The following is a 13965-nucleotide window of genomic DNA, read 5'->3' on the forward strand; positions in this document are numbered from 1 at the left end:
TTCTCAATCTTATTTTCTCTAATAACTGGAAAATTAGAGGTTTTAGAACCACTGGACGGTAGTGATCATAACATGGTTAAATTTGAGGTTAATTTTAGTGTCCAAAGAGCAAAGTCTAAATTAAAAGTATACAATGTTAGGAAGGCTAACTTTAATGGCATGAGACTGAAACTAGAAACTGTAAACTGAATGGGTTCAAATAACAAAACTATTGAAGAGGCATGAGAATTTTTTAAAAGCACATTATTGCAAGTGCAAAAGGACTTTATACCTGATTCCAGCAAAACTAAATCTAGGAAACTGCAACAAGGTGGTTTATTAGTGAAATTAAGAATAAAGTCAGTAGGAAAAGGGCTCTGTTCCACAAATGGAAAATAACTAATGATGTCGGAATAAAGCAAGAGTATCTAAGTCTACAGGTAAAGTTAAAAAATAATATTAGATTGGCTAAGAGGAGTGTTGAAAGGAAGATGGTATCGGAGGCTAAGGATGACCATTTTTCAAGTCCTCACAAAGATTTGTAAATGCCAAAAAAATGCCAAAGTCTTATATTTTATTTGGTTCCTTATGGTTAAGGTTAGGGCTGGGTAGGGGTTAAAGTTGTCATGTTGGGATTAGAGTTTTCCCTATAGAAATGAATGAAGTCCCCACAAAGATATAATTACAAACCTGTGTGCGTGTGTGTGTGTGTGTGTGTGAGCGCACCCAATGGACTCGCATTCTGAGGATAAACCCCTGCCCAGCATAGGCTCCACCCCCTCATGACCTTGTTCTAAACAAAAGAAAGATGGATGTATGGATGGTGGATGGATGGATGGAAGGATGGATGGATCAGCAAAACAGAAGAGCAATATGTACCTGTTCATGATATATATACTGTAGACAAGAGCAGTGTATCAGATCAGCCTGGGAGGGCCCCATCTACATCACTCCGGGATTCCCTTTCACATTAGTCACACCATCCAGGGAATCCCCACCATAGGTCTCCACTCAGTCAGGGAATCCATGTTCAGCTCTCCCCCTAGGTTCCCTGGTGCTTAATATTTTCGGCCATGCTTGTCGCCAGCAGTTGATCATTTTTTACTGACTATGTCCACTATTTCAGTTCCTATTTCTTGGTGTCGCACTGTATCAGTATTCTGCATAATTTATTATAGGGGAATTTAATTCAAGCTCAGCTTTTAAGGACTTTTTGGAAACATAAGGAGAGTGGTGTCTTAGCTGACACGACTCTTTAACATTGCATGGACTTTGGGGACAGTGCCTTTGGACTGGCAGACAGGGGTGGTGGTCCCAATCTTAAAGAAAGGGGACTGCACGATGTGTTTCAATTTTAACTTCCCTGGGAAGGTCTATGCAGGGGTACTGGAGAGTACTGGAGTTTGTCTGTTGGCCAAACTTTGGATTCAGGAGGAACAATGCACATTCTGTCCTGATCATGGAGTGCTGGACCATCTCTTTAATCTCATAAGGACACTGGAGTGAGAGTTTGGCTCTCATTGCCAGTAGTAAGCCAGACCTGTTCTGGGTGGGTGTGGTTTTCCGCCAGGGCGACCCGATTCTGTTCATAACTTTTATCGGTCCCGTGACTGATGCACTGTTGCTTTTTGCAGATGATGTGGTCCTGTTGGCTTCATGCTGTGACCTGCAGCAGCCACTGGCGCAGTTTGCAGCTGAGTGTGAGGCGGCTGGCATGAGGATCAGCATCTCCAAGCCTGAGGCCGTGGTTCTCAACCTAAAAAGGGTGGATTTCCCTGTCAAGGTGGGCGATGAGTTACTGCCACAAGCGGAGGAGTTTAAGTATAAAAGCGTGAGCATAAGTGTATCATGGAGTGCAAGATGAGGCAGGAGAAAAGAGAATTTCCCGATGGGGATCAATAACAAGCAGCAGAAATGAGCTCCATTGGCAAAGGGTCTGGGCTCAGCCTTAGAGACAGGGTGAGGAGCTCGGACATTTGGGAGGCCACTGCTCCTCCACATCTAAAGGAACCATTTGAGGTGGTTCAGACATCTATCTAGGATTATTGGTCCCCCATTCACAAAGGTAAAGGTTAGTGCCATTTAGCAGAATGCCTTATTGTCATTGTATAGGTAGCACGTATGAGCTCTTATATGTGAAAGCGAAACTTGTGCTTAGTGCGCAGGTTGAGACGTTTTTCCAGGCTTTCTGGGGTTAAACGCTTTGTTCAAAGGCCCAACAGAGCCACATTGTCCCTGTTTGGGTGAAAACCTGAGCAGGAAGAGCCCAGACAAACAAGGCACTGGGCGCTTTGGGCTCGCACTTTCTACTTCCTTTCATTGATATGCTAGAAAGTTCTGTGTCATAATCTTTATTTAATCTTTATTATTTATATAGCACCTTTCATACATAAAATGCAGCCCAAAGTGCTTTACAGTGCAAATATATATAAGGGGGGGGAGAGTAAATGAGTGTAAGAAGATGGTATAAAAGAATAAAATACAAAAATTAGAATAAATAATATGATCAAAATCAAGATCTAAACTTTGATAATAGTTATGCATAAAACAGAATTATATAAAAAGAATACAGGGACAAATACTAAATATTAGAAGTCAGGGTAAATAATACGTTTTTAAAAGCTTTTTAAAACAAGAAAGTGACTCAGCCTCTCTAACTGGTGCTGTGGCCGTAGTTTGGGTGCATAATGACTAAAAACTGTGTTGGGTCAGTGCAACATGTGGATGGTTGCAGCTGTGTGATTCTTTCCAAGCATTCCATGACAATCTCAAATAGAATCCAGCAAGAACGGGGCTCTGCTATCAGAGCTACATGGATCATAAGCTGGTACTATAGAGGCTCTAATATTGGTCATTTTAGTTTTAAAGAACAGTGGGAATCGCTCACATTTCTCAGCAGATGCCTCTTGTACCACAGGTTGTGAAGGGGGGAGGAGCCTATTTATAGTTTAAAATAGTACTCTAGTATTGTTTTTGTTGTTAGCAATCATTTTTGGAAAGTATGCCAGTCGTGCTTTATGTATGGCATGCTGGTAAATTGAAACACACTCCTTATAAATACGTAGATGTATTTCTAATCTAGTTTTTCTCCATTTACCTCTAGGTGTGGGGGGGGGGGCTTCAGTCCTTCTCTCTGACTGCAGGATTTGCATGTCCTTGTGTCAAATGGGCTCATTCCTGTGGTTAGGCCAGTCAGTGTCTCTAAACCCAACATAGTGTGTTAGTGTGAGTGCTTCCAATAAACTGGCATCCTGTCCAGGGAGTTTCCCTGCCTTTGCCTCCCGTGAGTCTGCAGGCTGTCCAGGGCAGGCTGAGCAATTGCAAGGTACATGAATGAAAACACAATTATAAAATCACTGGATTGTAATGTGACTGGACTGTGACCATAATGCTAATGGTGACTGCATGGTATGTTTATAAAATGCTGGAAACACTTACAGTGAACATAATTATGAATGTAGTCACTGAAAACTTACGAAACTTAAACCGTCTAATGTCAACCCTGTACGACTATAATTGTTTTGTTCTGACACTTTATTGATAATCTCCAGTTTTGACTGGCTTTGGGTTTTAAGGTATCTATCTAACAAGACAAAGTGCAGTATTGGTACTTGCATTGATTGCTAAGGGGGGAGATCATGGCTGGGAGGTAGTAAGTTTAGTAACTTGAATTCCAGTCGGAAGAGTGCTTTATCACTGTTGTAATTGTGAAGCTTGAGGGGATGCTACCATTACACTTTTCTGATAGGGGTGTTCGCCATTTGATGGGCAAAACCAAACTGTTAAGAGGATGATTGTGTTATAATGAAAATTCTAAGTTTTATTAATAAATTTAAATACAATTGTATTTTGGAATTGTACATTTTCAGGGTATATACAGAAATCCAGAGGTTAAATTTAACACTTTTTAATACCTTTTTTAATACTTTCTCAATGTTTTTTAAAACCCGCACGGCATTGAGTTGCAACCGTTTTTAAACAAGTTTCAAACTGATTTAAAGATTTATAATGTTACACAATTTTGGCCTGTACAACAGAATTTAAATAGGGAACATGGGTCAACAGAATAAATTTAGTGACCGTGATTTTGAAAACATCTTGCATTTAACTTCTTCAGTCACAAGTCCATATCTTTATCCACTAGGCTATTCATGGCAAGTGTCTTAATTGTTTGGCTTTTTCTTCAATGAGTTTGTCGATTTGCACCAGTTGACTAACTGCTCTCATCCAGGCATTCCTGATTTATGAGTTGTGCATCGCATATGCGACCAGAGAGCGCTAACCCCCATCCAGGTGATATTTACGTCGCTCGACCACCGAATATGACGTCAGCATCACAGAGATCATCTATGAATGAAGGAATGAGCCTAATCCACATTTAAAATAATTTGCGAGAAATTTAGCAGATAAACTTTAAAACACAAATGGACAATTTGTAGCTTTAAAAAAATCTAACATTTAATACCTCGTAAATTTGCGTGTAATACCTTTTAATACTTTTTAATGGCTTTAATTTTTGCTTATGTGATTTACTACCTTTTAATACTGATTTTAAAACTTAATAAGCAGTGTTTTGTATTATGCATGTTAATTGTTTGTTGGGTTAATTCCTTCATTGGAAGGGTTGAAGTCTATACAGACCATGGGGAGGTCTTTACCTGGGAGACACTGTCGTATCTGTGAATGCTTTTTCACTGCTGCAGGGTCCTTCAAGACAGCCTGCTGCGGTACAGTCACTCACACTGCAGGGATACCGCGCCACCTCTGCTTTTTTGGGGCCTGTCGTCTCAGCCACTTGTAGCACTACAAATTTCAATTGCAATTAAATTTTTTATATATTTTCAAAAATGCTTTTGCTTTTAGTCAAAGGTAAAACAACACAGCTTGAAAAGTGAAACGTGTTTTAATTAAATGGAAATAAGTTTTTCCTTCTATTATGGTTACCGCTCCTGCTGAAGGCTACCAGTGTAGTACTATCCATTGACTTTTCTGTATAAAACTTAATGTTTCTTAGAATAAAAAAGGTTCACATTATATCCATATAAATATCTTTATTTCATGTTCAGCTGATTGCATGAGTGGAGCCTATGCCAGGCTATGGTATATCCTTGACAGAATGCGAGTCCACAGTGCACACACACATACAGTACAGAGACACACAGAGTCCACATATTCATACACTTATGGGGACTCTCCATTCATTTCTGTGGTTATAACCATAATCCCAACCATGATAACATTAACGCTTACTCAGTCCTAAACTTATCAATAAGTAAACAAACAAAATACAAAACTTTTTTGACTGCAGTCAAAGATTTTTATAAAATTGAGGTTATCTTTGTGACCCCACAAGGTCAAAATAACAGGTTTTTATCACAATGTGGGGAAATTTGGTCCTCACAATGTAATAATTATAACACAGTCCAGGCCAGATCCAGGCCACAAGCACCTAAGACACACACACACACACACACACACACAGACACAGACACACACAGCCGAATACAATCTAGCATCCAAAAATGAAAAATACAATTACTGCATACTGCAGGTCATCCTTTGCATTAAACAGAGTAATATTAACTGTAGCATTAAGTTCTGTTGTAAGAAATTATTTAGTCTATTACTCTCATATATTTTTAAATTTATTTAGCTGATCCAAATCCAAAAGTGACATACAATTTAGGAAGTAGTATAAGCTGGTCCCTGGAGTGATTGGGGGTCAGGGGCCCAACAGTGACATCACTCCACTGACCCTGGGATTTGAACCACCGACCACGGGCACAGCGGCCTACCCTGCTGTGCCACACATCGCCCCCTATACAGGCATACTGCTCTATAGCTGAGCACTAACTTACATGGTTTTCAATATTTCTGCCTGCATCAGCTAATGGATCTTTCCAAACAGATTTATAGTAACAAAGATTTGTTTTTATATAAAACACTGATTTGCAGAAAAGTCCACTCTGGGTAAGCAAAAGCAAACTGTCTACAGCCATGTGGTAGATCTTTCATTCACATGTGGGCCCAATCATTACACTACTATGTACCCACCAATGCTCTGGACAAGCTGACTTTTCTGTATGGGGCGAGGGGGTCGGGATTATTGGCTTATTGCAATCAGTCCTCTCGAAGGTAGGCTTCTGGCATATCCTCCCCGCTCTTCTCCATACTGGCCGCAAACTCAGCAACCCTCTGGATCTCCTCAGCCTTAGTCTCAGCCAGCTTCCGCTCCGCCACCAGTGACAGCTGCCGAACCTGCTCTACTTGTGACTGCGCCACCTGCAGGTTACTCTGGGTTGTTGCAGATGCCTCATTTGCCCCTGCGAACATAAGGTGTGATGAGCGACGGTGCTGTAAATCCAAGGGACTTTGGTTTTCGTGTTATATTAAAAATCATCAGCCATTTCCCACTAACAGACAGCTAAAACCTGCACAAAATGACAGACATACCTGCATTGTGTGCTGCCTGAGCAGCCAACTCGCACAGGCTGGTGGCATTCGCCCAATTCGCCTCATATCGCTTGCACTCCTCCAGCTTGTCACCCACCTGAGAGATGGAAAATAAATTAGAAAGGCACACATGTGATTTCAACATCAATCATTTTCAAACTTAGGATCAAAGCAGTTCATGGTGGGGTCACTAAAATACTTGCACTGTAAATGTAAATTTGAAATAAATATATGGCTCTGGGTAACACTTCACATTGACAACCGTTATAAAGGGTTTATGAATGGTTTATAATCAGGTTATTAATTAGGTTGTTAACACTTTGTAAATCATTAATAGACAACTGCAAACAATGTACACCATTTTTTATTATTATTTATAAGTAACTACCATTTATAAGTGGTAAAAGGGAGCCTATCTATAAAGTGGTACCTTACTTTGAACTGCAGAAGCAGAATTCGGCATTCAAAACTCCCCTAAATCCTGGTGCAGCCGGGCTGAATTAACTAACATTTTTATTTGCAGTACTTCTAACTGAGGATATAATGGGGGAAAGAATCCAGTTCAAACGGAATGGCACCTACCTCCACACGCTGGCCGATTATCACCTGCCAGACAGCATCCTCCTCGTCTGTGGTGAGCTTTCCAAGAGACGTCAGGTATCTTTTCTGCAGAGCGATCAGCGTGTGCAGAGCCTGTGGCCAAAACCCTGAGTTACCAAAGCAAGCAGTGCTTTGCGGCCTTGTTTGTAGGGCCAGAGGCAGCAGCGATGTGTGCATGTGCCAATGTGACCCCAAGGTTATTTGAAACTGGACATTTCCTGCCTTACAAAATACTTATCTTTAGTGTTAAATAGCAAAAACAAAAAAAAAAACAGATGCTAGAGGCAGACTTGGTCAGAGCACAATATTTATCCCTAATGCCTACAACAACACAGAATTTTACAAAGTAAAAGCCAGCGCCTGGGTCTTATTATAACACCTTTTTCAGAAGAATAATGCCTGAAAGCAGCTTCACAAAGTCTAGTCAACTTATACAGCACATTCTCAAAGAGAGGTCATTCAAAATGCATTATATAAAACTGGGTAACAGCAATAATTAAATGAACAATTAAAATGTACAAGTAAAAGGCAATTAAAATAATAATTAAAAACTACAAGTTAAAGAAAACCAAATTAACAGCGAAAGAAAAAGCATCAACATTAATTAGGAGCGCTAATCAATGGCACTGTGGAATAACAATGTTTTAAGCCTGGTTTTGAAGGTGGCAACAATTGGTGCATTTCTCTTCTACTTAGGGAGTCGGTTCAAGTTATGAATGGTGAAATAGCTGAATGCCATTTGACCTTGCATTCTGCACTATTAGTTGACCAGCTGCTAATTATCTTAGCGACCGGTTACGTTCATATTCAATCAGAATATCTGTGATGTAAACTGTATTTTTGGTAAATCCATATATGACAGCGTTACAATAATCCAATAATCTCCTGACTGGAGACAAGGTATATGATACATTTTTCAAGATCCTGCATTAGGCTTCTGATTTTAGAGATGTTCCTAAGGTGAGAAAAGGAAGATTTTTTATAGCGCCTTAATATGGTCGTGAAACAAATCTTCATCAAGCAGGACGCCAAGATTTCTGACAAGCTCCTTTGTCTTCATGGCCTTAGACTCTAGGCACTAACCTTCAGTCACACCTTTCTCTTCTCAAAAACAATCACCTCAGTTTTCTCTTTGTTGTGCTAGAGCACATCGTGCAGCATCCAGCAATTAATTTGCTCAAGGAATTAACATAGGGAGTAGATGGGGCAAAAGACTTGGGTGACAGAGCAGGTAGATCTGTGTGTCATCCATGTATCTATGATAAGTCATATTGTGAATTTGCTGAATTTTACCTAAAGTAAGCATATAGAGGTTGAATAAAGGAACTCTAGGAGAGACCCTTGTGGGACTCCACAATTACTGGGTGGACACCTCAATTTACAACTGCTAATTTCAACATAACAACTGCTGCTCTCAAAGTATATCCTAAACCAGTTCAAGATTGTTCCAGTGAGGCCCACCCAAAGCGCAAGCCTATCCAAGGGTATTTTGTGATAGATTGTGTAAAATGTTGCACTTAGATCCAATAAAACCAGGACTGATACTTTGCCTGAATCAGTGTTTTGCGGGATGTTGGCTACTTACTCGGGTATACTGTGTGAGGGCATCCACAAGAGCCAGGGTGGTCTGCGACAGGTAGGTGTTGGCACTGTCTGTTACCAGAGATGATGCTCTGCGTATTATGGCTTCATGAGAGAGGTCTTCCACTTGCTGATGGGGAAAAACAGGGAGAAGACTCAGTGCACTCAGTTAAAATATGATGTGCAGAAGAAGAAAATTTTTGTTTTCTGGCTACTCCAAGAAGCTGAATGGCAATATAGTTCTCTAAGACTAAACATGCATTACTAAGTGAGCCTGTGGATGTCGTCTTTTGTTGTTACGTTGCTGTTCTGATACATAAGTTGTGATGTGACGTTTAAATTCAGATATTTAAGTTCAGTTTTGCCATACTGACAGACAACTGCATCTTCATTCATTTTTAATATGAAGAGCTCCTACACAACAGGCTTTTGCTTCCTTTGTATTTGAAATATAAATATATGTACAGCATTTGCAAAAGAGTGCAAAAAGGTATTGGTGCAAAAAACATATCAGAGGTGCCAATAGCTGAATAAAAGGCGACTTCCCGTATTTAATTCTGCTATTTCCATTTCTTTGATATATTGTCGCACCGTCTACTATTTTGCACTGTTCAACAAATCCTGTACATACATTTTAGGTTTCAAACGTTTTGTACATTGCGTTATAATAGGTATAAGAGGTGCTGTATAGACGAGTAAAGGGACCTTATAGAAAGGGAGCGCGCACAGTCCCCCGGAGACGCTTAGGGAAATGCAATCGGCTCGTGTCCACGCGGGGAGCTTCCGTCGCATGGCTCTCCTGCTGCTTAGTATGCATGCCGTGTTCCTAGATCCCCCCCCAAAAAAACAACTTTAAGTGCATTTTTCCCAAAATAGCGTTAAAGTTTCACCGACGTTTCAGTAACTGCATTGAAATTGCATGAAGATGTCATACACTTAAGAAAAAAGCAGCCAACAAATAACTACTCAACTTCAACGTTTCCGATGACTGAAATGGGTAAATGTGCATAAGCTGCATTATAATATATGCAAGGATGCACATTACTGGTACGCAATTACCCATTCGCCGTGACACAGTCAATGCGTAATTCAATTGAGGTATAAACGTTAAAATATATGGTAATATTTTGTCATAACAACGCAAATGAGTGTAAATTTTATGTGCATTTGAGCTGCTACGACAAGAAATTGCCTCGCGTATCGCTTTATAGGAAGAATGCGTACTTTTCTACTTGTGCACCAGTTCTGTGCATCCCCGAATAATATGGTAGTAGCGATGCACATTGTTCAATGTTCAGTTAACCACTGCAGTTATCACTTTTACAGATAAATTACTATGGATGGAGTGACACATTACATTTACATAGATTTTGGTTTTTACTGATTTTGAAAGATCCGCTACATACCTTAATAAACCAACAGAGGAGAACCCTCGCGCAAATACCGCCATGTTGCTCCGAAGCTGTAGGAAGTCGGTCCGACTACATAGTAGTCCCTCCGTTGAACACAACGCACAGTTTCGAAGAGCCTGCATTTTCTCCGTTAAATTGGTAAATACTTACCAGTATTTAAAAATAACCTATACTGCTGAACAAACCTAAATAGCTAATTTTTGTTTGTTTTTGATGCAAGTTTGTTGTTGTTGCGGCGAAATGTCGACACCTGGCGGAAGATTGTATAAAGCAGCTCTCTTTCTTCTCTCTCAATGTTTGTAATGTACTGTATGAGAGTGACCCTGAAGTATTTATGCGAGCTTCACCATGACTCCACTGACCGCTCCATCGATCTGTTTACCTGCTTGTCAAAACAACGTGTTCTGTTTAAACATGAACTACGTGCTATGGCTTATCCTCACATGCACAGGGTACACACTTTCACAGACAGGACCAGCATCAACAATGTTAATATGTAGCCTAATCACTCTATGGACTTTAGTTCTCATGCCTATACTGTTTCAGTGTTCCGTCTTTAATCACAGCATTTGTAAAAAATTAATTATTCCATACAATTATTACATACCGAGTTAACAATTAGTGATAGTAATAGGCCACTATATAGCGAGACTGATCATTCTTGTTATGTTCATACTGCCTATAGTGTGTGTGTGTGTCTGTGTCTGTGTGGTCATGAATATATTACATTTCCATTAAATGTGACAAAAAAACCTATTATTTTGAGCTTGTGGGGACATTTTTTCAGTCTCCTGGGAAACTCAATTTTATAAAAGTCTGACTGCAATCAAAAAACTGATAATGTATGTATTTTGTTTTGTTACTTATGATTATAATTAGGGCTGACTAAAGGTTAAGGTTGTCATTGGGATTATTAATGGACAGTCCCCAGAGAGATGAATACAAATGTGTGTGTGTGTGTGTGTGTGTGTGTGTGTGTGTGGAGGGGGGAGGTTGCATAGATCACATTTGAGGACCAAATTGTCACCAAAGTGTAGAAAAACCTGAAATTTCCCCACTTTCGTGGCATCTTTTGAGGACCCCATTTGGATAACCTCAGCTTTATTAAAATCTGTGAATGCAATCAAAAAGTAAAAATGCCAAAAGTCTTCTTTTTGGGTTGGTTACTTATGGTTAAAGTTAGGGATGGGTAGAGGTTAAGGGTGTCATGATTGGAATTAGGGTTTTTCCCATAGAAATGAATGGACAGTCCCCAATTAGATAGGTAGGCCAGTGTGTGTGTGTGTGTGTGTGTGTGTGTGTGTGTGTGCGTGCATGTTTGTGTGAGGGTCAGATATACATTACATTGTGGAACGCAAATGTCCCCACAATGTGATAAAAACCTGTTATTTGACATTTTGACCTTTATTTGGTCCCCACAAGGAGAAATTAAATTTTATAAAAATCTATAACTGCAATCAGAAGACTAAAAATGTGTGCCTTACGAGGAAGTAGTATTCCATCCACTGTACCCTATGCTGCATGTGATGGCTTGTGTAACCTCCCCCCCCCCATGACCCTAACCAGGTAAGTGGTTGGAAACTGGATGGATGCATAGCTAGTTTTAGAGGCCAGGTGCCATGAGTACTCTTGCTGATTTAACTTCTACTCCACCACAAGATGGTGGACTTTACCCAACAGAAGGAACAAAAAGATGCTGGAAGAGAAATAGGCTCTAAATGTACCATTAACACAAGGACTAGGAAAAAATAATAGTATATAATGAGAGTGTTTTTTGTATTATACTATGAACTACTACTAATTTGTAATCACTAACATGATAGTCAGAGGTAAGAATTTAGTACAAATATGTACTGTCATCTAAAACTCAGCAATGCAGACTACACCGAAAAATGTAAAATGTCAGTTGTTATAGTTAATGTAAATGTATTGTCATGTAATACCAAAGAGTAACATATATACATGTATGAAATTTAATATTCATTTTTATATAAATTGCCACATATTTATGAACATCACAGCCTTTGCTAGTAAGTAGCCAGTGAGCAGGTGAGCTTTTCTAATTTCTGAATGCCATATTCAAAAGTAGCTTGAATCTTGGACAAAATACAAACATAAACAACAAAAATCCTTCTTATTAAGGTACAATACAACTGCAAGTATTTAATAGCTCAGACACTATAAAATGGTTGTGTTCTAGGATTACTATAAAAACAAAAGGAAGATAAATTCATATACAGTGGAAACCACTTATAGTGATCACATCTGTCTGGATGAAATTGATCACTATAAGTGGATGATCATTATAACTGATTTTTCCTTTTTCTTTATGTCTCAGGCAGATTGCCATCTAATTGACATTTGTATATTGCATGAATAAATTAATAAAACACACAGCGTCACTATGTATCAATTTTATTGACGATTTCAAAATACAGTACAGCTGTTTCAAACGCTTTTTAAATTACAGTACTGCACAAATTAAATTACTAAACCGTGTATAATTCAAATACGCTATAATACAGTAAAGTATTTTACACAAATATTCAATTCAATTTTATTTATCCAGTGCATTTTCACAACGTTATATTGTCTCAAAGTCTTTATATTGTAGTTTCGCTACTGCATGTTGTTGGCTTGTTTTTGGCAGTTTATCATAAGCTTTGATGAGTCTATATTTGTCATTGAGAGAATGACTTTCTTTTTCCCATCATGTTTTCTGTTCATGCAGCATTAGCCTCGGGTAGCTAACGAGAAGCAGGGGGGTCACTGCAAGGCGAAGTAGAGTGATCAAAGTAAGAAAAAAAAAACGCAGTTTAAAACTTTTCCATATATTGTCGTGTTTAAAAAGACCCTAAATGAACACTAAGCAGACTACAGATTACTAAAAACAAATTATTTAAACAGTATTTGTACAGGAATGATTCTGTCCCAAGCTTTTTGATCCATATAAGTGGTTGAGCACTATAACCGTGATCTCTATAAGCGGTTTCCATTGTATACGATTTCCGGTAAAGATGAACAGGTGGAAGGAATCAGTGCAAACACTGATTTGCTTCAATCCCCCCCCCCCCTCCCTGGATGGACGGTGGCCAAGCCCCACACGTCCCATTCTGACAATAATGTCAGCAAATGGCCTCTGGCATCTGGGGTGTCACTACAGGGAAACTGGCATTTGGGTCCGTTTAGCAGTGCTGTCCATGCAGCTGCCAGCCTAACATATGAGATGAGATACATAATAACGAACATCAAAAAGTTAGATAGAAATATAGAATAACTATATTGTCTTGCTTTGTGCAACTGGCAAATGATTTTAATATCCCCCTACATCCCCCAAAAGATTCAATGTTAACTGACAGACAGAAAGATAATTACATCAAAGATATTCCACCCCTAAATGAGTAGCAGGTGACTAAATACCACATAACATTGCGGGTATAGAATGCTATTGGGGACCATCCAGAGGAGCATTAGGAGCAAACCGCAGTGCGAGCCCAGGTGTCACATACACCAGCAGTGAAGGAGCCACAGTGACATACCAATGAAAGAATGTCAGACATGAGGGAGCATGCAGAGCGCCACATGCCATCTGAGACAGACAAAGTGAGGCTGACTGGCTAAGTGGGCGCCTCCTCACAAGATGGTGCCCTAGGCCAGCTTCACTGCTGGCGCCCCCTGTCTGAGTTAACTGCAAAGATGCATGTTCACCCTTATCATAGCCAGTTAATACCTAGCTTGTAATATCAATTTGATTGATGTTCATTATGGTACTGGATTTAAGGTGGTACTTTTTCAGTTCCCTAAACTACTTAATAAGATCCAGTGTGGGTTTTGCTTAAATTAATTTGCTAAGCAGATTCTCAGTTTCTGGAGGCAGTTCTAAAGGACGTCTCCGCCCCCCCCCGCAACCCCAGTTGGGGTTAAGCGATTATGTGATGGA

General features: G+C 39.6%; 1 protein-coding gene across 1 annotated transcript; it reads right to left on the reverse strand.

The window, feature by feature from the left end:
- Window positions 1-5010: 5010 nt before the first annotated feature.
- Window positions 5011-10444, reverse strand: diabloa (diablo, IAP-binding mitochondrial protein a). The gene is made up of 6 exons (XM_023837059.2): window positions 10020-10444; window positions 9319-9439; window positions 8618-8743; window positions 7015-7125; window positions 6433-6529; window positions 5011-6302 (listed from the first exon to the last, which is right to left on the reverse strand). Exons 1-6 carry the CDS (start codon window positions 10145-10147, stop codon window positions 6100-6102), a joined length of 786 nt encoding a protein of 261 aa, XP_023692827.2. The 5' UTR covers window positions 10148-10444; the 3' UTR covers window positions 5011-6099.
- Window positions 10445-13965: the final 3521 nt, after the last annotated feature.

The sequence above is a fragment of the Paramormyrops kingsleyae genome, chromosome 17, assembly GCF_048594095.1.
Source record: "Paramormyrops kingsleyae isolate MSU_618 chromosome 17, PKINGS_0.4, whole genome shotgun sequence".
NCBI lineage: Eukaryota > Metazoa > Chordata > Actinopteri > Osteoglossiformes > Mormyridae > Paramormyrops > Paramormyrops kingsleyae.

Coding starts and splice junctions, on each gene's coding strand:
- diabloa (XM_023837059.2), bottom strand. CDS start 10,147: ATGCAGGCTCTTCGAAACTGTGCGTTGTGTTCAACGGAGGGACTACTA. Junction 8,744..9,318: donor GCGCGCTCCCTTTCTATAAG/GTCCCTTTACTC, acceptor TTTCCCCATCAG/CAAGTGGAAGACCTCTCTCA. Junction 7,126..8,617: donor CCCTCACACAGTATACCCGA/GTAAGTAGCCAA, acceptor TTTTGGCCACAG/GCTCTGCACACGCTGATCGC.